Genomic DNA, 27,380 nt, shown 5'->3' with positions numbered 1-27,380 from the left:
TTACTCACTCCAAATGCTCAAGGTAGCAAAGCTAAATTTTCAGAACATAAGGCCCTTTGCAAATGCAATCTTTTAGTCACATCGCATCACTCTTTTACCCACCCGTTACCACTGAATTTCTCTCTGTTCTCCCATTTTGTTCAGACACAAGCTGAAAGAGACACAGTAAAGAGATATTTGGTATTCACTTCATTTTGGTCCCTTGTCTACCCTTCCCTTCTATGCTTTTCTTCCCTTTACTTTCTAGATCGAATTGTCTACCGCTAGGAAATATGAAAAGAGTGAAGGAGGGAAACTGCAAAATACATAAAGGTTTCATTTCGGGGAAGCATACCTCTTATCACTCAGGTCAGCCTAACTGGTCAAATCCTCGAGGGTAGGACTGTAGTTTTGTGTTTGTTTTTTTTTTTTTAAACGTTATTCAACATCTACGAGAGGTTCAGTGGATGGCCATTCGGATTGATTTCCCCACCTCCCCCTCTTCCTCTCCTTTAGAAACCCTGGAAAACAGAACATCTCCCCGCGGAAACCTCAGGGTCGCGCCAAGATCCAGGCTTGTGCACTGAGACTCGCCCGGCGCCGCAGCCTCGATTCGCAAGTCCGCGGGGTCTCCGGGCAGAAACCCAGCGCGGGCTTCTCGAGCGACCGTGCGCGCGTGCGCGCTCCCCCGGCGGCCCCCTACCCTGCAGCAAGGGGAGCGTGACGTAATGCAACCTCAGCAAGTCAGGCGCGGTATAAAAGAGGACTAGGCGGCGCGCCTCCCAGACGCAGAGTAGCTTGTGATTGGCTCGAGCTGCGGAACCTCGGAAACCCGAATGTGAGGAGCTCGCTGATCCACAGCTGCCGCCCCCCGCAGAAATCCGGAGCGCGGTCAGAATCCTACTGGCGGCGGCGGCGGCAGGTAAGGAGACTCCTGAGGAGAGAGTACAGGGACTTGGGTCCGCTGCTCTCAGTGTCGCTCGGGTGAGTTGAGGAGAGGCTCACACCCAGCGCGTAGTGTAGGGCGACGGGAACAATGGAAGTGGCGTCTAGTCCCTAAGCGTTCCCTCCCCTCGGGCAGACAGTGTTTCTCCTCAGCAGCGGGTGGCTGGGGGATTTGAGAGAATTACTTCTCCTTCGGCTGCCCTGTTTTTCCCCGAGGCCACAGCCCCCGGGGGCGAGAGCCGTCGTGGAGGCCGTCGGTGGTTTAGGGTGACGGGAAAATGGCGGAAAACAAAACGGTGAAGAATGCGGAGGCCCCCTGGCATTTTCTCTCGGCGACACTACCCCCCCCATTCCTCTCAGCTGCACTTCCCCCACCTCGCTCCCGCCCCCGTCCCTGCCAGCCGCGGTTGGTAACCTTGGAAAGCGGGAGGGATGACGGTGTGTGCGAGAGGGTGGCACCGAATCGGGCATTTTAGGGGCTGGGGAACCGTCAGAGCCTGCGGTGGGGGTGGGGGCCGTGTGCGGCAACTGTCGCCTTCGCTAAAACACCACCATTTTGGTTCCCTGCCGCCGTCTCCCGTGTAGCGGGGCAGAGGGAGCAGGATGGTGAGGGGTTGGGCAGCGCGGCGTGGGTAGTAGCGGTGGCGACCGCTGCACCAAGTGAGGGAGGAGGGGAAAGGGTATTCTTGTCTCTTCGCTTTCTGCCTTTCCACTGCGAAGGTTCTCGTTTGGCTGAAGATCCAGGGAGATGGGTAATGTATGGGAGGGCACGTGTGTGCGTTCTGCTCAAAATGATTGAAACTTGGCGTGATCGTGGGAAAGGGAGACTTCTGCGGGAAGAGGGTTGCGTCCAAAGCTGCAATACTGCTACTTGCCAGGGCTCCTTTGTCTTCTATCTCTGCTTATACTACTTTCACATTCTCTTGTTCTGCCGCCTTAGGATTTTTCTCCTGTCCCTCACCCTATTTACATCATCGAGAAGCTAGGCCCTGAATAATCTGTTTAGAGGAGATGAATGAGAGTAAAATGTGGGGGTTTTTTTTGTTTGTTTGTTTGTTTTGTCTTGCTTTGATTTTTGTTTTGTGATTTCTGCTTCACATACACTGAGGGAAAGATGTTTTCTTGAAGAGTACTTGGTGGTTACCTCCATTCAATAAGGATGTGAAATATACTCTTCAGAATACTGAGAAGCCTAGCTATATTGGCTACTGAATCTTAACACACTGCTGTTCTCATACCCCATTCGTTATTGATCTTATTGAAACTTTCTATATGGGGAAAAAAAGGTGCTCCAGTTTATTTGATATTCTTACAGTGTGATAATTCCTGTAAGAGTTGCACTATGTGTTAAAATTTTTACACTTCATTGAACACTGGTGCAGATTTTTTTTCTATGGATTTGGCAAGAATAAAGCTTGCCCTTGGTTCACTTTTACTTATCAAAATGTTGCTAGTGATTTTTAAAATACGCTTTAGGAAAGATTTTGGTTTAATCAGGTGGTCGGATTCTAAGTGAAGTAACGTTGTAAGTAGTTATTTCTGTTGGAATCCCTTTGGTTGCTTTTTAGGTTAACAGTTTTGAGCATATGAACCCTTCCCAATCTCACCCTGTACATTAAAGTGTAAAGAAAAATTCTTAAGTTGTGTCAGAGATTTGGTTTAAAATGTTTTAAGATATCTAATTGTGAATGTATTTTTACAATAGGTAAAAAGAACGTTCTTCCAAAGAAAATAACGTAGTTCAGAAGGAAAAATAACAAAAACAAAATGCTGCAGATTTTATTTTACAATATGTAAGAAAATCTACAGTTTCTTCAGGACACTCATATTAAGGTGATTAACAAATTACTTAATGTTTTATTTAATAATTAAGCAAAATTAACTGTTTAAAACATTTTAAAGGCATTTGTAATTGTTCTGTTGGTTATGTGATAAAGCAGTTATTCTAATTAAATTTAAAATAGTACACTGTTTTAAATGTTGGAAATAAGTCATTATGGCATTTTAATTTATCTCTCTGAAGACCCTGGTAGTTTGTGAACTCTCTTGACTTCATTTTGAAGGCAGAAAACAATGTGGTGTTTAAAAAAGATAACAAAAATACAGCTCAGAATGTGCTCACACATAAAGTAATTTTGTTTGAATCATTTTGATATACAGAGATGTCTCCTACTGTTGTAGTATTTTGAGATACATGACTCAAATGTTGATAAAGATTACTCTGTGAGACTTTCCTGCCTTCTGTACACCTATAGAACTTTGAGGCAAGGAAAAGAAATCTAAGTGATCTCTTGTACTTAACAACAGATTAAACCAAATTTATTAAACATTTCTAACTAAAAATGAGGAAATGTTCTATAAAATTGGCAGATTTTTTGGTTGATTTGCTTAGATGCGTTATCTGAGAGTAACGTGTACATGTAGTTTTAAGAAATAACATTAAGTTACAGAATCTAATTTTAGGTTCCATACTATCTGGTGATCTTAAATATAGTATAAGTCATTTGAAATGAAATAGGTTGAGCCTTTGCTTTCAAAACTAGCATGAGGCTAGCATGGCTTTATTATTAATGAAAAAATTTACAAGTTACAGTTACAAGTAAAAGCTATTCTGAAAGAACCGATTTGCTAAATGTTTGTATGTGATTGATCTTATCTCTACTACATTTAGGAAGCAGTCATGTTTCATGAGTCCTCAAAACTGTGAGCCAAGAGATTGTAGTAGAGTAAGGCAAGAAGTCCTTACTGGCTCAAAGAACTCCAGGGAAACTGGGATAGAACATTTTTCATTATAAGTAGAACCCCAGGAGCCAGAGGTGAAACACAAGTTTATCTGCAGAGCTACGCTGCAGGGCTGAGCTGGGTCTGGAAGAAATGGATGAGAGCCACTGGATGAAATGCACTAATACTAGACACCTGAGTCCTCTAGTAATGTATAAATACCCCAACTATTGTCTGTTGTCATCTTGTTCTTTTTCTTCCTATTTAATAACCTATATTTTAACTGGACCCTCAATACTACAGTTTTGTTCTTTTGCTTGTGTCTATCACTTCCCTGTGGCTCATCACCCTTACTGTGCTTCTTCTTCATTATCTTTGGTTTACTTCCACTGACCCTTCTTTTATTTATGGTTGTCACATAAAGCATAAAACAAGGTTTCTTTTGTTTGTTTGCTTTGTTTTCCTTTGTAATGAGATTTGCACACCTGGTTGAGAGGCACATTTTCAATTTCATTTTTCTCAAAACAATTGACTTTGACCTAAATGCATTTAAACTATTTTAAAAAACACTTCTTTTACAGAGATTTGTGAATGAACTTTACTAAGTATGGATCCAGGTGGTGGAAGTCTTGGATTGCACACATCAGACTCTAGAATGGCCCATACCATGATTATGCAGGATTTTGGTAAAGCATTTTCTTTGTTGTATTTTTTCTTTGTAACTAAATATCAAAACTCTATTGGGGAAGGGGAGAATTACAATGAAAAATTGTTCCTTTGCCAGGAAAATACATTTATAGGGGTTATTTAAGTAAATCTATGTGTCAATAGTCTAGTTAAAATCATTCTTATGATTTTGTGGGTAGATTGAAGTAAGGAAACTTGGAATATAGTGGTAATATGTCATTGGAAATGAAAAACAATTTACATAAATACTTGTAGCAGTTCTCATGTTAGAAAATGTTAAAATACAAAATACATTTTAAGTTGCATTGTTAATAAAGCTGGAAATGGAAGTACTTTCGTCATTTCAAAGAAGTTAGATGCTTATATAGTGATAGAGGAATATCTTGCACTAGGTGATTAATTATATTCTGATGCCATACTAATAGCATTACCTTTTTCTTTTCTTGAAAAAAAAATTCCCTACTTTTGTGACTAGATTTTTCAGTAGCCTCTTAACAGTAGTCATTTTGATGAAAATGATAAGACTCCCTTGACAGCAAATAATCTGAATTTGGGCAAAGTCAGTCTGAATGATAGAAGAGAGAGGTATCTGATGTATAAGTGGCAGTGATAGGGTGGTAAGAATTAAAGAAAAGATCAAAGTGAGAGTAGAAGAGACAAATGGTAAATTGGGATAAAAAGTAAACATGAGATATTGTGGAATGTTAAAGATGCAATTAGAAATGGGAGACTACAAAGAGTGATACTTTGCTCAATTAAGAAAAGGCTATACTATTTTTAGATAATATGGTTGAATATTTTATTTTGTCTCATGTTGTAAAGCCCACTGTAATGAGACTCAGAACTATATTCTAGTCTTGGCAGTCCTATTAATTATCTATGTAAACTTAGGCAGATTACTTAATTCACTTTTATGAGGGGGTTGGACTAGATAACATTTAATGTCCTCTCCAGATTTAATGTGGTGGGAGTTGTAGTTAATTGATGACACAAAAAGGAATCATGGATTTACTCTGCAAAGAGTCAGAAGTGAGTTGTTTGATTATAGTTGATCTAGAAGTGATTTTAGGCGGAAAAAGTATCGGAATAAACTCTAGAAGAAGGAAAAAGGCTGCGGTGTAAGAGATTTTAAAAAGAATTTTGTGAATTCCTTGCAAGAGATAAGTTTTTCGAATTATGGAGCACTTGAAATTCAATATAATAAGTTTATAATAAGTTTCAGTGTAATAAGCTTAACTTTTTACCTTTTAAAAATAAGGTATTTTTTAAACTTTTTGTTTTGGGGTATAGCCGATTAACAATGTTGTGATAGTTTCAGGTGAACAGCAAAGAGAATCAGCCATACATATACATGTTTCCATTCTCCCCCAAACTCCCTTCCCATCCAGGCTGCCAAATGAGCAGAGTTCCATGTGCTTTACAGTAGGTCCTTGTTGGTTATCCATTTTAAATGCAGCAGTGTGTATATGTCCATTCCAAACTCCCCAACTATGCCTTGCCCCCATCCTTTCCCTCCCAGCGGCCATAAGTTCCTTCTCTTAAGTGTGTGAGTCTCTGTGAGTGAAGTCAGACAGAGAAGGAGAAATATTATATGACATCTTTTGTATCTGGAATCTGAAAATAAATGATGCAAAATAAGATTTTTTATGGAAGAAATGCAGTACTTTGTCCATTTTATACAAAATATTACTTACCCTGTGGCATCTGATAAAGTGCCAGAAACCCCTCCCATCCCCACTCCTGAAGTAGTTGCCCATTAGCAAGCAAAGCTTGATTCCTTTCAAAGATTGAAAAAATTTCTGTTGCTGGTGAATTTTTACTTGGTGTTCCTCTTACCTTTCTTTCCATTGTTCCTCCTCGCTGTCTTGAGGCTTAATTAATCCCTTATATCTAATACTAAGGTTTCCAAATTCTAAAATTTGATTAGAAATTAGATACATTCTCTTTAAATTTTTGCTAGCTTAAAAACTTACAAACCTAGAAATTAATGATACTTGTGAAACATGAGTGTAGCATAAATAGATAGAGCTAGCTAAGTAAACACACTATGTGGTATAGAATCTCTAAATTCTCTATGTTTTTGGTTGGTATGAAATGGCTACTATATTAAGAGTCTGAACTATTAATTCAGAAATTTATTGGACCAGTTTATTTTCAAGGATACTTTAAATTTTACAATAGTATGCTTTATGTGATAACTTGTACATGTCTCAGTATAGTAGTTGTCCTTGGAATCTGTGCTGTTGAATCTAATTGTTTAAAATTTTATTGCTAAAAAAAGTCCATACTGCTTTGGGCGTGCGTGTGCATGTGTATTCAGTTGCTAAGTTCTGTCCAACTCTGTGAGCTCATGGACTGTAGCCCACCAGGCTCCTCTGTCCATGGAACTTACCAAGGAAGAATACTGGAGTAGGTTGCCATTTCCTTCTTGAGGGAATCTTCCCGACCCAGGGATCAAATGTGGATTCATTACCACCGAACCACCTGGGAAGCCCATATTGCTTTGAGACTTAGTAGCAAAATAGCGGTATATGGTGGCCCAAGGAAAACCCCCAAAATACCAAATATTATCTGGTGAAATTCAGCTATTCACCTTTAATTTAAGAAACTTTAGTAAGAAGGGAAATGCTTGGAATAATGACTTGTTTCTGACTGTTATCTGGTCATCTAATTGATTTCACACTTTTAAAAGATTTTTTTTTCATATTGTTTATAGTTTGCTACCTAGTGAGATAAATGTTTAATGCCTTTTAATGCTGCTTACTAAATGCCTTAAATTTTAAAGAAGTCAGTCTATGGTAGGTCTTTTTATTCTTTCTCTTTCAATCTATTCCTTTAGTAGTGACTCACTTGATTAGCCCTATAAATTTCTTAAAAATCAGTCTCTAGAGTAAGTAAATTCTGTTCTCCTCATTTAGGCAAGTTTAAAAAGCCAGTCTAGAGTAAAAACAGTGCATTCACTTCCCAGCTTGAACCTTTAACAAGCTTATTTAATCTCTAAACTGTAGTTTGTTCGTGTTTAATGTGGAGATAATAACACTCCCCTTATTTCACAGTTCTGAGGCTTAAATGAGATATTATATGTAAAATACTAGGTTGCTTGGTGGATAGTACTCAATAATTAATATAGCTAGTGTGTTGCTAAGATAAATAACTTTGTCTAGAAATTCAGTGGAATCTTAACAAATGAGTTGATAAGAGGAAAGAGCAGAATTTAATGAAAAGCATTTTGGATCATGGTCTGAGTTTCTGCCAGTACCCTGTGGGAACTCATCAATTCTTGGTCTAAGATTCTTAAATTATTGAGTTCAGAGTAAACAAGCATGTTTGGATTTTTTTGGTTTAGATCTGATTTATTTTGACCTGTAAGTTCTTCCTAGAGTAAAAACTAGGTAAAATGAAAAGCACTTATTCTATCTTTTTAGAATCCCCCAAACAGGTTAATCTGAACCCAGGCCAGCACTAGCATTATTCTGTCCTTCCATCCTTCTTTACTGTCTACCTTTAGGAAACAAACTATCTTCTAGCTGTGTTCTTAAATAAATGGAATTTCCCACACTTTAAATCTAATTTATGAAAAAATTTTATACAGTATTAATGTTATTATTCATATACATAGAATTTCAATACTATGAATTATATAGGCTTAACATTTAATTTTTCTTTGCTAAAAACCGCCTTTTCAGTCTGGTTGAATACTAAATTTGAACTTTCACCGTCTACCTGTCTACAAAAATGACCCAGTGGAGTAAAAAGTGAATAGAAAGTTCTTATTCTATACACACTCCCTTTGTCTACTGATTTTCAAGGTTGAGGCTGTGTCCTTTTGGGTAATATGGTGGTTTCAGTGAGAATTTGAGAATAGTGAGAAAGCTTCAGAAGGGTTGAAAGGTAACTTGCCCTTCTCACCTTATTTTTTTTTTTCTTTTTCTTTTTCTTTTTTTAATCACCTTATTTTTTAATGTGTTCACTGGTCTCCATCCTAATTTACCAGCAAACTTCCATAATGAATTGGTTAATAATAGTGAACCATGTAACAAATTGTACTCTTTCAGATTTTTGCTGTATAGAAAGTGATCATTGTGTAGAAAAGCCTTTGTACTGGGTTCATGTAGGTAATTTTCTTATAAGTTGGTCCATAAACTCTATTAATTTGTTTACTGCATCACTTCAGAGAGGCAGAATGTAACCAAATTACTCGTGAAGGGATTTTACACTCTTATAATATTTACAAGAGGGTAGGAGCTGGCGTTTACCATGATGCTCAAGATAAATGTTATTTAAAGCTTTATTCCTACAATTTACTAGTTTAGAATTTAATACAATTCAGAGTCTATATGTGTGTTTTTTTAAATAAACCAAATCTTTATCTAAAATGAGTTGTTTTTTCTCCCCAAATCTTTCCATTTTTGAATATAGTAACTCTTATAAAATAAAGAAGTTCAGAGACTTTTATGTTTATAATATGTATTGTCTAATGTATTAAGCTGTCATATTTTATTAACTCAATTTAACATATTAGCAACCTTTCATGTTTTTGTGTCCTTTATATTTTAACTTTAACTTTTTGAAATGCTAGACTCACAGGAAGTAGAACAAAATAGTATATAGGGTCCCATAAACCCTTTACTTATGTTTCCGCAATGGTGACATCTTAGTACAATATTAAAAACAGGAAATTAACATTGGTGCATTACTGTTATCTAGACTACAGACCTCATTCAGTTTTCACCATTTGTATGTGTGTGAGTGTATATGGGTCTGTGCAGTTTTGTTCCATATATAGATTTGTATAGATAGCACCACAGTGAAGATACAGAGTGAGCATATATTTATGGTGTTCATCACTGTATATATGCTATGCCAAAATATTCACATACACCCCCATCCTTGGCAACTGCTATCTGTTCTCCATCTCTATGCTTTTAGAATTTTGAGAATGTTATATAAATGATTCCATTTATACATTATGCAGTATATTGTATGTTGTAATTGAATTTTTTCACTCAGCACAATTTTCTGGCAGTTGATTCAGGTTCTTAATGTATCAATAGTTTGTCCCTTCTTTATTGCTAAGTAGTATTCCATAGTGAGGATGTGCTAAAGATGGCTTAACCAATCATTTGCATGCTGTAAACATTTGAGTTGTATTTTTCTTTTGCTACTAGAAATAATATCTACGATGCATTGCTATGGATATTCATGTATATTTTTTGTGTAAACATATTTGTGTAAACTGCAGAGTGCAATTGTTAGGTTGTATTGGTAAGTACATGTTTTTTGTAAGAAACTGCCAAATGATTTTTGAGTGGCTGCTACCATTACATATGAGAGATTCAGTTTCTCTGCATCCTCACCGACCTGTGGTGTTATTTATTTCTTTTTTTTAGCTGTTCAATATCTCACTGTGGCTTTTTTGTTTTACTTCAAAATAAAGTATATTATTTTTAAGGTTTTAACTTAGATTTTACTAACATTATTTTCTTTCACTTCCTCCTCAGTTCCTGGTTGGTGGGGGTTTTTATTGCAGTTTAATTGTCAGTGGTTCTTTAAAATTCTAATTTCCCCAGGACTATTTCTAATTTAAAAACTATTTTATGTCATCTGATATATAAATACTTTTAATTAATAAGGTTACTTTCTTTGGATAATTTGTATTGTAGTTGCTGGAATGACTGGTACTGCGCATATCGATGGAGACCATATTGTTGTTTCAGTTCCTGAGGCTGTATTAGTTTCTGATGTTGTCACAGATGGTGGGATAACTCTTGATCATGGCCTTGCAGCTGAAGTTGTCCATGGGCCTGATATCATCACCGAGACTGATGTAGTAACAGAAGGTGTAATTGTTCCTGAAGCTGTACTTGAGGCTGATGTTGCTATTGAAGAAGATTTAGAGGAAGATGATGGTGATCACATCTTGACGTCTGAGCTAATTACAGAAACTGTTAGAGTACCTGAGCAGGTTTTTGTGGCTGATCTTGTTACTGGTCCTGATGGACACTTGGAACATGTGGTCCAAGATTGTGTTTCAGGAGTTGACTCTCCCACAATGGTGTCAGAGGAGGTTCTTGTAACTAATTCAGATACAGAAACTGTGATTCAAGCAGCTGGTGGTGTTCCTGGTTCTACAGTTACTATTAAAACTGAAGATGATGATGATGATGATGTCAAGAGCACTTCTGAAGACTACTTAATGATATCTTGTAAGTGACATTTAAGTTCCATAATTACTTGGTAGAAATTGATTTATGTATAACATGGACAGGTTTTCTGGGATGGGGGATCTGTTCAATAAAAGTTATGGGGGTAATCTTTTTGAAAAATAATTTTTTTCAAAGCTGTGTTGTTGAGATGGTTTTTTGAATTTGCTCATGTTTTTCATCTACTCTGAAAATTCATACCTACAATGGAGTAAACTAATGCAATTTATTAATTTCTTAGAATAAAAATATGAATTTGGAAGGTTCAAAAAGACCATTAAATGAAAAAATTTTAATGGTAAATATATGTATTTCAAAATGGGTAATTGTATGCAACCACTGCTTTCTCTTTAATTTGACAGGTAGTGGAGTTGTCATTTCAGTTTTGCTTAGGAATTTAAGCATAGCATGTTAAGAAATGTGTAATTAGTTTTTCTAATTAAATACTTGAAAAGTAAATAATCAACTCAGATAGTATTCTACAGTTCTGCCTGTGTTTATTTTCTGTTGTCTGTTTAGGTGTGTGTATAGTCTATGCAAAAATGCTTTAAACAAATTTATATCAGACTGACTTTATGATGTTCTTAAGACATTCTATCTGAATGAAGAAGATAGAAGTATCTTGTTCTCATTTCAAGTGGTAGGTTTGCCTGAATAGTAGCAATAATAAAAATCTTATGATAACTTATTGGTGGAGCTTGAGGAAGAAGTGGATCTATTCTTTATAAAATTTGAAGGCATCATGCTAGAAGGAGTCAAGATTAGATGAAGAGTTCACTTTTCAAGGGAGGATTTTTGTTCTTTTCTTTTTTAAAATAAAAAATGGTTGATTGAAAAGTGAATTAACAGGTAGAATATGTGTATGTGTATATAAAATAATTGTATGTTATGTATGTGTATCAGTGAGTTTAAAACTAAAAACAAATTATATTTAATTTGTAAATATGATTCTGAAGTCTGATGTGTTAACTTTTTTCCTCTACAAGTACTTCAAAGTGAATATTTACATTGTTTTGAAGCAAATAATTTAAGCCACTAAAAGACTGTGCAAATGTTACTATTCTTTTTAAATTGATGTGGATTACTAAAGCAGCTCCATATTTACATCTTAATCTGATTTTTTTTTTAAAAAAGCAAAACTGTGATTATGGTTTTCTAAAACAGTATGGCAAAAGTCTTTCAGTACCAAAACAAATTCAGTATGCCTTTAAAGGGATACGTGTCAAATTAAACTCTTTGGTATTAAAGTGGGCTAAAATTTAGACATTATATGTACTGTGAATAGTCATATCTCAACATATCTTCTGTGATTTGATTCTGCAAAAGTTTTTTTAAGTTTCTAGAATATTTTAATTTAAAATATTTATCTTGATGTTACCATACGTGTCAAGTGCAAAAGACTTCTGTCCTTCTAGTCTAATAGAATTAGACTGAAAACTATAAAGAAAGAACATTGTGTTGCTCAAATAATACTGGAACTGCTGTGGGGTCATTTTAGGGGAACTCAGACTGGGGATTAATTACCTCCTTAATCATTAGTAAAGAAACTGTAATGATTTTTAAATAAATAGCTTTTAAACTTAAATAATTTTTATTGTAGAAAATAAGATATACAAAAATGAAATATTTTATATCATTTATTTTCTCACCACCCAGATCTTTGACTTTTTGTAATGGTTAGAATATTCAAATTGGGACTAATTACTCTATCTTACCATTTTCATTTATTTTATTTTACTCTAGTTTGATTTAGTTTTTCCTTTTTTTTCTTCATCTCTTAATCTTTAATTCATGTTTTTACCTCTTGGTTTTTGTTGACCATTAAATCTTCAGAAGTTCAAGAATAAATTACCTTGAGAGGCCTCAATGTTAATTTTTAAAGTTCTCTGGTTTTTTCCCAAGATATCTTCAACTATTCTAAGAGATAAAATTGAGAACTTAAAACAGACTTTTATCTTGTTCCTGAATTCCTATAAGGAAATCTCATCAGCAGCTGGGTTTTAGTAGTAGGGAGTTTGTCTTCTCTCAGTCTCTGAGCTACATCTTAAGTTTTTACCACTTTCAGACCAAATGTCACAATTTCTTTATCTTAACATATAGTTAGGCTATTCCACTTGTGCTAAGTAACTTGGAAATTAATATAGGATAACTGTATCTGTTTAAAGTTGTCCCAGGTGTTCTTTTCTTTAAAAATACCTAACACCCATAAGACACTTGTGGGTGATGATTTCCTTTATGAAAAACTTCATTGGAGAAAGGAGAGTCCTTTAAATAATCAACCAATATAATGCACTCAGAGTTGTTTTTTACCTATAAAATCTGTTTTTATTTATTTCAGGAAAATAGTTTTGTGTAAAGAAAAATATATTGGAGGGTCATTATGGGAGATATAATGAAACCTCACCAATTTCTGGGATAAAAGGGAAAAGTTAACAAACACCTTTATATTTTTTAATATAACAACTTTATTGAGATATTCACATGCCATACAATTCACTCATTTAAGGTGTTCAATTCAGTGATTTTTCATATATTCACAGAATTGTATCACCATAATCAATTTTAGAATTTTTTCTTACCCCCAAAAGAAATCCTCATGCCCTTGAGCAGTCACTCCCCTAGTCCACTCACCCTTCAGGCAACCACTAATCCAGTTTCTGTCTCTATAGATTTGCTGTTTTCAACATTTTATGTAAATGTAATGGTATAATATATGGCCTTTTGTGTGTGACTTCTTTCACTTAGTATAATGCTTTCAAGGATCATCCATGTTGTAGCATGTGTCAGTCCTTCATTCCTATATATTGATGAATATATCCATATATTTCATTATATGGATATATATTTTATCAGTTCATTGGTTAATAGACAGTTGGGTTGTTTCCACTTTTGTGCTGTTGTGAATAATGCTGCCCTGAACATTCATGTACAAGATTTTGTGCACATAGATTTTTAGATCTCTTGGATATATACACCTAGGAGTAGAACACCTTTGTAATTTAAATATTATTCATTTTTGTTTGTTTCATCATTGTGTAATAGGGATCCATTATATATTGCCTCATCCCATCCCTGTGGTACATCAGTATATAGTTGACCCTTGAACAACACAGGTTTGAACTGTGTGGGTCCACTACTACAAGGATTCTTTTCGATAAATATATACTATAGTATTACATAATTTGAGGTTGATTGAGTCTGCAAATGCAGAACTACAGATATGGAGGGCCAACTCTAAAGGTATACATAATTTTCAACTGTGTATAGAATCAGTGCCCCTAAGCCCTGCATTGTTCAAGAGTCAGCTGTACTCTATACTGATAATATCATATTCACCATATTAATTTTTTGGTAGATATAACAAGAAAGGGGTGCAGTAAAAAGCCTACTTAGTTTTTTAAAGGAATATTATATTGTACATTTTACTAAAATGAAATTTTAATCAAATTGTACCAATGGGCTATAGAAGAATGTTGAATGATACCACACTTTGTGGGGCTGGCAAATAATGCACCTTACTATGTTATATTTAGCACCAGTAGAATTCTGTGTTGTATATAATATTATCCACTTATTACTAGCTGGAATGACATGTAGATTGAGAAACAACACTGTGGAACTTGAATGTTGTAAACCTTATAACAAAAAGGTTAAGCTTGAAATTTAGGTATTTTGAGTATTATCTGCATTAAGAAAAGACTTAGAATCTATTTCTAAAGCCTGTTGATTGCCTGTTAAGTCTTTGTTAACTTTGTACTTTCTGTAATGAAGAATATAGAATAAATCTTGAAGTTGGTAATTTATCTCTAAAACTAAAACTGTACACTAACATATCTAATAACTTCATCATATTCTATGAACTTAAAATACAGAACAAGTTTACTCAGTACATTTCAAAATTGTTCATTCTGAGGAATCTAAGTAGAAAATAAGGTACACATTAAACTGTGGACGTTAAGGAAAGGTATGAATGAAATCAGCATAGCAACAGTAATTTCAATACTTAAAGTGAAATTATGGTACAGATCTATTGAGAAGTGACCGGACAAATGTCTTTATTTCATTTCATGAGCTTTAATTTTGTGAATTACAGTTTTAATTCATTCAGTTGATTGTAGGAGGAACTGTGGTCACTTTAAACCACTAAAGTGTATAAAATAGTATTTATCACATGAGAGTATTTTTTTCATTAATTTACTGTAAATTATTCCAACCTAAGAAATTCATATTTTGGACACTTTTAAAATTGTTAATATTCTATGTCTTTATTTCTAAGAATGAGAAAGTACTTTTTTTCTGAAGACTTATTACTTGACTCTTGTAATTTTTTTAAAGATCTCATTGTTTTATTCAACATATTTTAAAAGACAGATTGTTAAACCAATAATATTGGATTCTTCATCTTTTTTCTTTCATTTTAGTCTGCCCCATTGTCAAAAAAAACATGTTTACCAAAAAAGTAGTAATAGAATTAAGGTCTATGATGACATGAAAATTTTTTTTTCTATTTATTTTGATCATTTAGGTGCTTTCTTTCATAGACAGTAAACTGTCTTAAATATTGTGGAATCATTTATATTTAGTCACAAAGTTAAAGTAGCTTTACATTGTAGGAAGAATTTCTGAAATGTGTTGTTTTTCACCATGGTGAAAGACCAAAAGAATAGTTTTGAATTTGCACATATCAAATTTGAAACTGAGGTAAAGTCTAGACTTTGACCCATATAGATCTTAACTGAAATACATATTTTTAAGGGTACTGAGTTAAAAACTTTTAAATGTCACTGTTTTCAGTAGTTCTGGAATTGTTTAGATGTAGTCAAGACTTCATGATTTTTTGTTTCATATGTGATACTATGATACATATAATAGGGAGGAGCAGATTCTAAACTTAGATTACATTTCAGTTTTTATAGGGACAGAACAAGCATCGAAATAAAAAATGGTAGGCATATGATGTTAATATTTTGGGGAATATATTGTTTAATATTTATGTCCAAAGAACAAACTATGAATATAATATATTCATTGCATTGTTTGTGCACAGTATTCACTTGAAACTAAACACTATTCTTAAACAAGCAAAAATTTTAAGTATACTTTAAGTGTAAGTAATTATTGTTGCTTGACTTTTATGATGGTTTTGAAGCAAAGCATACAGTTGTTAAGTCTAGAAGAATACACAATGTCTGACTTGAAGTTGTCTTCCATTGACTCAACAGGAGTTAAAAGTACTTACTAAGGTTTAATTTTTATGATTTCTAAAAAGCCCTTTCTATAAGATGATTCAGGTGTTTTCTCCTTAGTAGATACAAGATTTCATATGCTAATTGGTTTAGACAGGCTGCTACTTAATTTGGAAATTGTTTATGTCAGCTTATTTTATGAGTACTATATACTTTATGTTCTAATTTTTGTTACTAATTTTGCTGTTAGTATTTAGCTTAAAATGTTGAACATGATGGAAGATTATTTAATTTTTTCACAAATCACTTTAATTAAAGCTGAAATATAAGAGTACTTCATATATATAAATTGAAATCTGTGACTAGATTTTTATATAATTTTGATCATGTAGTGTATCTGTCTTGAATTCTTTTTTCATGAACTATACCACTTTTAATGGTTGCATAATAGGTTATTAATTGAATATAGTGGGTAAATGGTTAACACATTATTTCACATTGCACTAATATTAATGCTTAGCACCCACTAAATGTCACTGGTACTTTTTGGCTGAAATAATTTCCTCTTTATATTTTACAGTAGATGATGTTGGGGAAAAATTAGAGCACATGGGGAACACACCATTAAAAATCAGCAGTGATGGTTCACAAGAAGATGTTAAAGAAGATGGATTTGGTTCAGAAGTAATAAAAGTGTATATATTTAAAGCCGAGGCTGAAGATGATGTTGAAATAGGTATAAATACTAAATTTATTGCTATAATGGTTAGGAATTAGAACTTATCTTTTCTGGAAACTATTCTAATACTGCCTTCAAAGTGCAGCTTTTTAATAGGTTTCTTTGAGGATGGAATATTTTAAAATTATATAAATATAAAATTGTATATAAATATATAAATATGGCATAGAACAAATCATTCTTAGATTCTTTCAAATGTGTAGCAGATTCCAGTTGAGATTTCAAAACATGAGTGGAAGGAGTTTGGTTTAGAATAGGAAATTGTGAGTATTTAAGGGTAGTCTAGAGGCAGGCTGCCTGGATTTTAATCCTAGTTCTACCATTTAGCTGGCCTTTGGTGAATTACTTAACCTCCCTCTACGTCAGTTTCCTCATCCATAAAATGGTCATAATGGTAGTAACTACCTTATAATACTATTGCGAGGATTAAATGGGTAAATACATGTAAAAGACAAAGTGCTTTGCACATATGTTGTTATTTCTTAGTAATGACTGATAATTTAAAGTGAAATTTATATGATAATTAATTCTCTTGACACTTAGAATATATGGGGGGGAGTATTTTTCTAAAGGAAAGTATTTTAATATATCTTCCTTATAATATAAAGTGTGCTCAGTCATGTCCGACTCTTTGTGACCCCAGGGACTATAGCCCACCAGGCTCCTCTGTCCATGGGATTTTCCAGGCAAGAATACTTGAGTAGGTTGCCATTTCCTTCTCTAGGGGATCTTCCAAATCCAGGGATCGAACCTGGGTCTCCTGCATTGGCAGGCAGATTCTTTACCACTAGTGCCACCTGGGAGGAAATTATTCCATGATGCTTACTGATTTTGATACATGTTTTAACTTTTAAGGTGGAACAGAAATTGTCACAGAGAGTGAGTATACCAATGGACATTCTGTAGCTGGAGTGCTTGACCAGAGCCGAATGCAGCGGGAGAAGATGGTTTACATGGCAGTTAAAGATTCTTCTCAAGAAGAAGATGATATCAGTAAGAAAAAATGGCACTGTAGTGACTCATCCATAGCCATCATGCATTCTTTTCTAAAAAAAGCAATCTCAGATTTAAGCACCACATAGTAGCAAATATCAATAAAATAAGTCTGACCCTTTGCTGTTAAGAGAGAAGGGTCCTTTTGACTCTTCATGCATATGTGTATTGTTCAAGTGAGCAAACATAAAGATATTGTGTCTCAGATACTTGGGATACAGAGATCAGCAACATATGGTTCCTGACTACTACACTAGAGCTCACAAATACGTAGGTAATTACTGAGAATCTACTTTGTGTGTGTATTGCATATGTTGCATATATTATCTCATTTAATTCTTATAACTCATTTCTGAGGTAGGCGGTATTATCCGTGTTTAATGAAAGCAAAAAATGCTCAGGGAAGTTAAGCAATTGCCCACGGTCATCTAATATTAAATGAGGAAGGTAGGATTTGAACTCATGTCTGCCTAACTCTGCTGCCAGTGTTCTTTGCACATGGCAGTGAGCAGTGTTGACCTCTTCTGAGTTTAGCAGTGGAAGGGCTAACTGGTTGTTTCCTTCTGCTACTGAGACATTGGCTGAGTAAGTATTCTTCCAAGGCAAGCCACCAGGATTTTTACTTATTATGCTGTTGATGATCTCCAAGTAGTTGCTGCTTAAGGTTTCTTGGAGCTGAGTACCACACAGGGTGAAAAAAGCTCCTGACATTTCCTTTCCTGCCATAGTACACATTCCTTATAAAGACATTTTGCTTTCTTCCTACTTTCTCCTCACCTCAGTATAGGAATGCAGCCTTTCCCTAAGGCTTTTCTGTCTTCTTGCCATGCTGAAACAAAAACTACTTTGATTTGCCCTAGAAGAGCAAGAGCCTCCCTTTGAGTGCATTACCTTGACAATGCTTAGCTTTACCTATACTGCACTATGATCCCCACTCCTCAAATTTCCTTCCCTAGAATTCGTAAGGAGCTGAATTCCAATCCCAACATGAATAATATACCACAGCTGAAAATGTCAAAAACAAATGAGTCTAGAGGACTTTATTAGATAAACAATTTCTGCTTGATCTCTAAATTTACTTCTTTTTTACTCATTGGTCAGTAAGAAGGGGCACAACGGAAGGTGGGAGACTGAAGCTTAGGTTAGCTGATGCCAGAATTCCATGGGGATGTGCAAAATTTAGACCAATGTCTCTTTCTGGTTAAGTGAAAGAAAGGAAACCTAGGAAAGGGATACTTTTCGCCCATATTTTTTCCACATTTTTCAAGTGAGTAGGAAATACCACTGTGTGAATTAAAGGAAAAGCATGAATTCAAGCCAGTTTTCTGTTGAACAGATTAAATCTAAGTGGATTATTTCACATAAACTAAATTTATTCGCCCTCTAGGTTTAAATTCTTTTATACTAACACTATATTTTTTAAAATGTCTAACTTAATGTTTTTGTCTTCAGTAAGGTAAGCCTTGAGCACCAGCATTTTATATTATAACCATGTATATATACGGTTTTGCTTGCTTTAATTTTTAATTCTTCTTCAGTTACTAGTATTTCTGACAATTTTTTCATTGCATATACAGTACTACATTTAAGTTACAGTATGTAGGATAGCATGGACCGCTTTCTAATAATTGATTCTATGGGAAATGCTTCTGAGTTCCAAAGAATTATCAACCAGGATTAGGAAATACAATTCTTCTTATAAATTTGTAATGCCCAGTGGACTGTAAAATCAGTCAGTATATTTTAAGCACATGTTTTATATAAATTGAAAGTCATTTTCATAGGATTAGGTTCTAAGAGGAGGATAAGAATTTTGATGAATTATTGTCTCCTAGTGGCACTAGCCTTCCAAATGCCTAATATAATTTTTTTTCTTTTTATAAATTTATTTATTTTAGTTGGGGGCTAATTACTTTACAATATTGTAGTAGTTTTTGCCATACATTGACATGAATCAGCCATGGGCCCACATGTGTTCCCCATCCTGAACCCCCCTCCCACCTCCCTCCCCATCCCATCCCTCCGGGTCATCCCATTGCCCCAGCCCTGAGCATTTGTCTCATGCGTCGAGCATGGAATGGTGTTCTGTTTCACATATGATAATATACATGTTTCAATGCTATTCTCCCAGAACGTCCCACCCTCACCTTCTCCCTCAGAGTCCATAAGACTGTTCTATGCATCTGTGTCTCTTATTCTGTCTCGTATATAGGGTTATCGTTACCATCTTTCAAATTCCATATATATGCATTAGTATACTGTATTGGTGTTTTTCTTTCTGGCTTACTTCACTCTGTATAATGGGCTCCAGTTTCATCCATCTCAATAGAACCAATTCAAATGTATTTTTTTTAATGGCTGAATGATATTCCATTGTGCATATGTACCACAGCTTCCTTATCCATTCGTCTGCTGATGGACATCTAGGTTGCTTCCATGTCCTGGCTATTGTAAACAGTGCTGTGATGAACATTGGGGTATACGCGTCTCTTTCAATTCTGGTTTCCTCGGTGTGTATGCCCAGCAGTGGGATTGCTGGGTCATATGGCAGTTCTATTCCCAGTTTTTTAAGGAATCTCCACACTGTTCTCCATAGTGGCTGTACTAGTGTGCATTCCCACCAACAGTGTAAGAGGGTTCCCTTTTCTCCACACCCTCTCCAGCATTTATTGCTTGTAGACTTTTGGATAGCAGCCATTCTGACTGGTGTGAAATGGTACCTCATTGTGGTTTTGATTTGCATTTTTCTAATAATGAGTGATGTTGAGCATCTTTTCATGTGTTTGTTAGCCATCTGTATGTCTTCTTTTTTTTCTAGTATTGAACTGTATGTGCTGCTTATACACTTTGGAAATTAATCCTTTGTCAGTTGTTTTATTATTTTCTCTTATTCTGAGGGTGGTCTTTTCATCTTGTTTATTGTTTCATTTGTGGTGCAAGAGCTTTTAAGTTTAATTAAGTCCCATTTGTTTATTTTTGTTTTTATTTCCATTACTCTCAGAAGTAGATCAAAGAGGGTCTTGCTGTGATTTATATTCAAGAGTGTACTTCCTATGTTTTCCTCTAAGAGCTTTATAGTTTCTGGCCTTACCTTTTAAGTCTTTAATCCATTCGGAGCTTATTTTTGTGTATGGTGTTAGGAAATATTACAGTTTCATTCCAAGTAGCTGTCCAGTTTTCCCAGCACCACTTATTAAAGAGACTGTCCTTTCTCCATTGAATATGCTTGCCTCCTTTGTCAAAGACAAGGTGCCCATAGGTGCATGGGTTTATCTCTGGACTTTCTGTCTTGTTCCATTGGTCTATATTTCTGTTTTTGTGCCAGTATCATACTGTCTTGATGACTGTAGGTTTGTAGTATAGTCTGAAGTCAGGAAGGTTGATTCCTCCAGCTCTGTTTTTCTTTTTCAAGATTGCTTTGGCTATTCAGGGTCTTTTGTGCTTCCACACAAATTGTGAAATTGTTTGTCCTAGTTTTGTGAAAAATATATTGGTAGTTTGATAGGGATTACATTGAATCTGTAGATTACTTTGGATAACATAATCATTTTCACATTGTATCTCTCCATCTGTTTGTGTCATCTTTGATTCATAGTTTTCTGCATACAGGTCTTTTGTCTCTTTAGGCAGGTCTATTCCTAGGTATTTTATTCTTTTTGTTGTAGTGGTGAATGGGCTTGTTTCATTAATTTCTCCTGATTTTTCATTGTTAGTACATAGGAATACAAGGGGGTTTTGTGTATTAATTTTATATCCTGCAACTTTGTTATATTCATTGATTAGCTCTAGTAATTTTCTGGTGACATCTTTAGGGTTTTCTATGTGTAATATCATGCATCAGCAAGCAGTGAGAGTTTTACTTCTTCCCCAATCTGGATTCCTTTTATTTCTTTTTCTTCTCTGATTGCTGTGGCTAGGTCGTCCAAAACTATGTTGAATAATAGTGGCAAGAGTGGGCACCCTTGTCTTGTTCCTGGACTTACAGGAAATGCTTTCAGTTTTTCACCAATGAGATTAATGTTCGCTGTGGGTTTGTCATGTATGGCCTTTATCATGTTGAGGTATGATCCTTCTTTGCCTACTTTCTGGAGAATTTTTATCATAAATGGGTGATGATTTTGTGAAAAGCTTTCTCTGCATCTACTGAGACGATTATATGATTTCATCTTTCAATTTATTAATACTATATATCACATTGATTTGGGTGTATTGAAGAATCCTTGCATCCCTGGGATCAAACCCACTTGATCGTGATATATGATCCTTTTAAAATGTTGTTGGGTTCTGTTTGCTAGAATTTTGTTGAGGATTTTTGCATCTGTGTTCATCAGTGATGTGCTTAGTCACTCAGTTGTGTCCGACTGTTTGCAAACCCTTGGACTGTACCCGCCAGGCTCCTCTGCCATGGGGATTCTCCAGGGAAGAATACTGGAGTGGATTGCCATGCCCTCTTCCAGGGAATCTTCCCAACCCAGGGATTGAACTGAGGTCTCCTATACTGCAGGCAGATTCTTTACCATCTAAGCCACCAGGGAAGCCCAAGAACACTGGAGTGGGTAGCCTATCCCTTCTCCAGGGGACCTTCCCAGCGCAGGAATCAAACCGGGGTCTCCTGCATTGCGGGTGGATTTTTTACCAGCTAGCTACCAGGGAAGCCCATCATCAGTGATACTGGCCTATAATTTTCTTTTTTTGTGGTATCTGTCTCGTTTTGGTATCAGGGTAATGATGGCCTCGTAGAATGTCTGCTCAGGTTTTATTTAGAAAGTAAGGTTTTCCTATAAGTTAGTAGTTCCAAGGATGCTCACAGCAGCCCTTACTTTCATTGTGTGAAATTATCTAATCTATGGGAGTAGAAGAACTGAACAACAAAAAGTTTAATCCAAGGAATGGTGATTGATGTAAGATTTTGTAGGTGTGATCCATTAATAACTGTTATACTCAGTCTATCAGTTTTTAATTTGTCTTTTTTTTTTAAGGAGATGAAAGAAGAGTTTCTCGAAGGTATGAAGATTGTCAATCATCAGGTGAGAGAGCATTGTATGTGAGATGTAAGTTAAGCAGCTGGTTTTGTATACTACTTGGTAGATAAAGAGTTATTAGTTTGTGTGTACAGACCCATTAGACTCTTAATTGCCTAGTCATATCTAGTTAGTTATAAGAGTTTATTTCTTCAAGGAGTTTCATTTAGAGACATAATGTGTGTTACTCTGTGAATGCAGTTCATTTTAGATTTACCTCAGGATTTCCCTTGAGGTCCACTGGTTAAGACTCCATGTGTCCACTGCAGGGGGTGCAGGTTTGATCCCTGATTGGGGAACTGAGATCCCACATGCTACACGATGTGGCCAAAAAGTAAAAATAAAAAATTTCTTTTTCAAGATACAAATATCAGGCCACTTACTGCGTGGGCCATAAAAGGTTACTATGGAAAAAAATATAAAATAGAAATTTTTCTGACATGAAAGTGTAAAAATTGTCCATGATATCAACCACTTGTTAATATTCTCCTTGGGATGGAACTATTTTCTTAATTTCTATGCAGCTAGTAGATTTATATAGATGTTACATAAAACTCATGTGTCAGCTTAAGTATTTTTTAGTTTTAATATACTTCATATAGTGTTTTTTATTCCATGGTTGATAGTTCTTTTTATTTTCTTACACAAGGAGAATAAAGTATCTGACTATCTCGTTTCTAACCTTAGGAGGTTTCTCACTCTCTAAATTTCAATATAGATTTCAGGTGAATTAATGAGAAACATATATATCATAGCATTTAAGCTACACAGTTTCTTAGGGCTACATTTTTAAACTAAATTGCATAACACAAGAGATTGTGAGAACTGATATTTTATTAAGTATTTTGTATACACTGATTCTATTGAAATTCTGCTAAATTGCCTGTCACATTTATCTTAACTCTTAAAAAATCAATCTTACTACTTTTAACATTAAGTAAACCATTTTGCTGAGAAGGCAGTGGCATCCCACTCCAGTGTTCTTGCCTGGATAATCCCAGGGATGGAGGAGCCTGCTAGGCTGCCGTCTCTGGGGTCGCACAGAGTCGGACACAACTGAAGCAACTTTAGCAGCAGCAGAGGCAGCAGCAGCAAACCATTTTGAAGCATAAATACAAGAAGTTGTTTTTTTGTCACGTATTACACAGCTACCATGATTGTACTGGTTATCTGACATGTATAAATTAATTCTTTGCTAAATCTCTTTAATTTCATCAGCCTTCATTGGTGAGAAAATTGAGCTGATGTCAAGATTTCGTTCATGGTCATAAAATTCAGTTTCTTACGTTTCGTTTACGTGATCAGTTTGTTCCTTTAGGTTGAATAAGCTGGGATATTTTAAAGTTAATTTTACATGGTATCATATTTTTGCATATTCACTTGAGAGATGAGTGTACTTTGTGAAATTTAGCACTTCAATGGCAACTGAATGCCAAGTTTTCTCTAGTAATTCATCTAATCAAAATGAAAAGAGTATAAATATATATAATTTAATGGTGTATTGATTTTTTTTCAGGAAATACTTTAGACTCAACATTAGAAAACAGAAGTAGTACAGCAGCACAATACCTTCAAATCTGTGATAGCATTAATACAAATAAAGTACTTAAACAAAAAACCAAGAAGAGGAGAAGGGGTGAAACGAGGCAGTGGCAAACAGGTAAAATACTAATACATTGCTTTATGAATATTATAATTACTTGAAATGCAGTAGTATTTTTTGTAACCCGAGAATATAAGTCAGTTGTTTGTGGTGTAGTTAGTCCTACTCGCATATACTTGTGTTTGATATAGTTGGGTTTTTTAAAAACTGTTTTACTGTTACTTAGCAAAACTGTGCTTGTTTACTTTTTACCCAGATGATGTTTTTTAAAAGAGAATTTTCAGGTTGTTATAAAGTGCATGTGATATAGCATTTTGGCAGATGAATCGTCTATAGTAGAGTGCTGCTTATTATGTTTTAGTGTGCTCAGTTTGTTCGCTCAGTCGTGCCCGACTTTGCGACACAATGGACTGCAGCACACCAGGCTTCTCTGTCCATCACCAATTCCTGGAGCTTTACTTTATTATAAGTTGCTTTTAATCTACATCTTGTCTTACAGGGTTTTATTCCACTAGTATAGTTCTCACATTGTGAATGTCAGCTAATTTTGCTGCCTTTGTTGTAAAACCCTTCTAAAACAGTCTGGCCAAATGTTACAACTTCCGTTTTTTGTTTTTTTTTTAAACTAGCTGTTATAATAGGCCCTGATGGACAACCCCTGACAGTGTATCCTTGCCATATTTGCACAAAAAAGTTTAAATCCAGAGGATTCTTGAAAAGACACATGAAGAATCATCCTGATCATTTGATGAGAAAAAAATATCAGTGTACAGATTGTGACTTTACAACTAACAAGAAAGTGAGTTTCCATAACCATTTAGAAAGCCATAAGCTTATAAACAAAGTTGACAAAACCCATGAATTTACAGAATACACACGAAGATACAGAGAAGCTAGTCCATTGAGTTCAAATAAACTTATATTAAGAGACAAGGAGCCTAAGATGCACAAGTGCAAATACTGTGACTATGAAACTGCAGAGCAAGGACTGTTAAACCGACATTTACTGGCTGTTCACAGCAAGAATTTTCCTCATGTTTGTGTTGAGTGTGGGAAGGGCTTTCGACATCCTTCTGAACTCAAGAAACATATGAGAACCCATACTGGTGAGAAGCCATATCAATGTCAGTATTGTGTCTTTAGGTGTGCAGATCAATCAAATTTGAAAACTCATATTAAGTCTAAGCATGGTAACAATTTACCATATAAATGTGAGCATTGTCCCCAAGCATTTGGTGATGAGAGAGAACTTCAACGCCATCTGGATTTGTTTCAAGGACATAAGACACACCAGTGTCCTCATTGTGACCATAAGAGCACCAACTCAAGTGACCTTAAGCGGCACATCATATCTGTCCACACTAAGGATTTTCCTCACAAATGTGAGGTCTGTGATAAAGGTTTCCATCGCCCTTCTGAGCTCAAAAAGCATAGTGATATCCATAAGGGTAGGAAGATTCATCAGTGTAGGCACTGTGACTTTAAAACATCAGATCCATTTATCCTTAGTGGTCATATCCTTTCAGTTCATACTAAGGATCAGTCATTGAAGTGTAAAAGGTGCAAAAGAGGGTTCAGACAACAAAATGAGCTCAAAAAGCACATGAAGACTCACACTGGAAGGAAGATTTACCAATGTGAGTATTGTGAATACAACACCACAGATGCATCTGGCTTTAAACGACATGTGATATCAATACATACAAAAGACTATCCACACAGGTGTGAATTCTGCAAGAAGGGATTCCGACGACCATCAGAAAAAAATCAGCACATTATGAGGCACCACAAGGAAGCTCTTATATAATAAGATCAATATAAAGAAAGAAGCTATTTAGAAAATATGACATGCTACATGGGAAGATAATTTCACAAACTGTTTCACCTGGTTACATAGCTTGATATTAAATTATAAATTTACATTCTTTTTATTAAAGATCTTAAAGTATTTGAATTGAGAGGGGATCTCATAGCCCTTTGAAATTGCTTAAAGAATTTAAGGAGCACCATAGAATGGTTGCAGAAAACCTTATTGTCTATTTAATGGTATAAACATAATTCAACTACAGAGGGGAAGAGCAAAGACAACCACTTTATTTGGCTGATCATACTAGAGACAAATCTTTCTGAAAAGATCATATCTAATTGAGGAGTGATGCTTTGCTTTGGCAAACAAGCCTCACTTTTATGCAGTTTTAGAAATGGGGTGGAAAAATAAAATGCAGTCATCCATCAATCACTTAGTCACTGAATCTTTATATGGTACCTGGAAGTTGAATTCCAGAAATGGCAAAAGTTTTGTGTGTTCATTAAAAGAAATTTCACTAGAAAACAGATTAGATTCATTCAATACTATTTAGAAGGATTTCAAAGCTACTAAGGTTTTATTACAGGATAGGATGTTTAAAATACAGCATTCTGTACTGAAGTCTAAAGATTAAAGTTCCCCTTTTTTCTGATGTTCAAGGTGATTGAAGTTCAGTGTGGCATATATGACAAAAGTATATTTGAGTCAAATGTGGCTTTCTAAAATGGATGTAACAGTAATGTTGCAAACAAAGCTAGCACTATATTTCTTAATGATATTAAGATTACATTGAGAGAACACAGTTTTCTTAAATATTTAGTTTTTTTAGGACAGTCATAGCAAGTACGATTGTTCCAGTCTTACTTGCTCTAATGTTTAAAGGTGCAATTTTATGCCATTATTGAAAATTTTGATTTTTAAAATCTATATACCATGTTATTAACATACATTTTCAATGTGAGGCAGTATTTATGCAGTATTTAACAAAACACTATGCTGCCAATAGAGCTTGGAGGTGGATATTCAGTTTACAGTGTATAAAATATGCATCCTTTTAACAACACTTTATGTTAGCATGCTGCAAATCAACATGGCGCTTAATATAAAAAGCTGGTTTAGGGAAATTTAATGAAAATCCTGTTCATAAATGTAATGCATATGATGTGTACTTTTAAGTTTTAGTTGCTTCATGTTTACACTCAGCTGTTCAGCATAATTAAAATGTAATTTTACTTCATGCTATATTGTGGCTTTGTGTTTTAAATAATGTTCACCTTTCTGTTTTTGCACCAGGTAAGAATCAGTTCCTTGAGATCAAATTTTTTATCTTTCTTAATTCAGAATATTAAACTTGGAAAATCTAAAGTTGTGTGTCATGTGGTTGTAAATGATGTACACGCTGTAAGATAAGATTGTCGCTGTTAATGTGGGATTATTATTTCTAAATGTTACTCATTGAGATGAGCATACAATAAAAAGCATTTATTGCACTTAAA

The 27,380-nt window shown here is 35.1% G+C and overlaps 1 protein-coding gene across 14 annotated transcripts; it reads left to right on the top strand.

The window, feature by feature from the left end:
- The first annotated feature begins 763 nt into the window (after positions 1–763).
- ZNF711 (zinc finger protein 711) lies at positions 764–27,380 on the top strand. 14 transcript variants are annotated; one of them, XM_081566904.1, is made up of 10 exons: positions 764–901; positions 2,630–2,757; positions 3,764–3,852; positions 4,227–4,331; positions 9,996–10,538; positions 16,302–16,457; positions 17,316–17,453; positions 22,433–22,480; positions 23,991–24,134; positions 24,707–27,380. In XM_081566904.1, the coding sequence occupies exons 4-10, from the start codon at positions 4,253–4,255 to the stop codon at positions 25,882–25,884; spliced, it is 2,286 nt and encodes a 761-aa protein (XP_081423030.1). In that variant the 5' UTR covers positions 764–901; positions 2,630–2,757; positions 3,764–3,852; positions 4,227–4,252; the 3' UTR covers positions 25,885–27,380. The 14 variants fall into 14 exon arrangements, with proteins under 14 accessions (XP_081423030.1, XP_081423029.1, XP_081423038.1 ...); XM_081566903.1 differs by having other exon boundaries at positions 3,764–3,857; XM_081566912.1 differs by having other exon boundaries at positions 3,596–3,852; positions 10,119–10,538.

Source organism: Giraffa tippelskirchi, chromosome X (assembly GCF_054371585.1).
Source record: "Giraffa tippelskirchi isolate mGirTip1 chromosome X, T2T-mGirTip1v1.2.pri, whole genome shotgun sequence".
Classification (NCBI taxonomy): Eukaryota; Metazoa; Chordata; class Mammalia; order Artiodactyla; family Giraffidae; genus Giraffa; species Giraffa tippelskirchi.
This window is presented reverse-complemented; position numbering and strand designations above follow the sequence as displayed.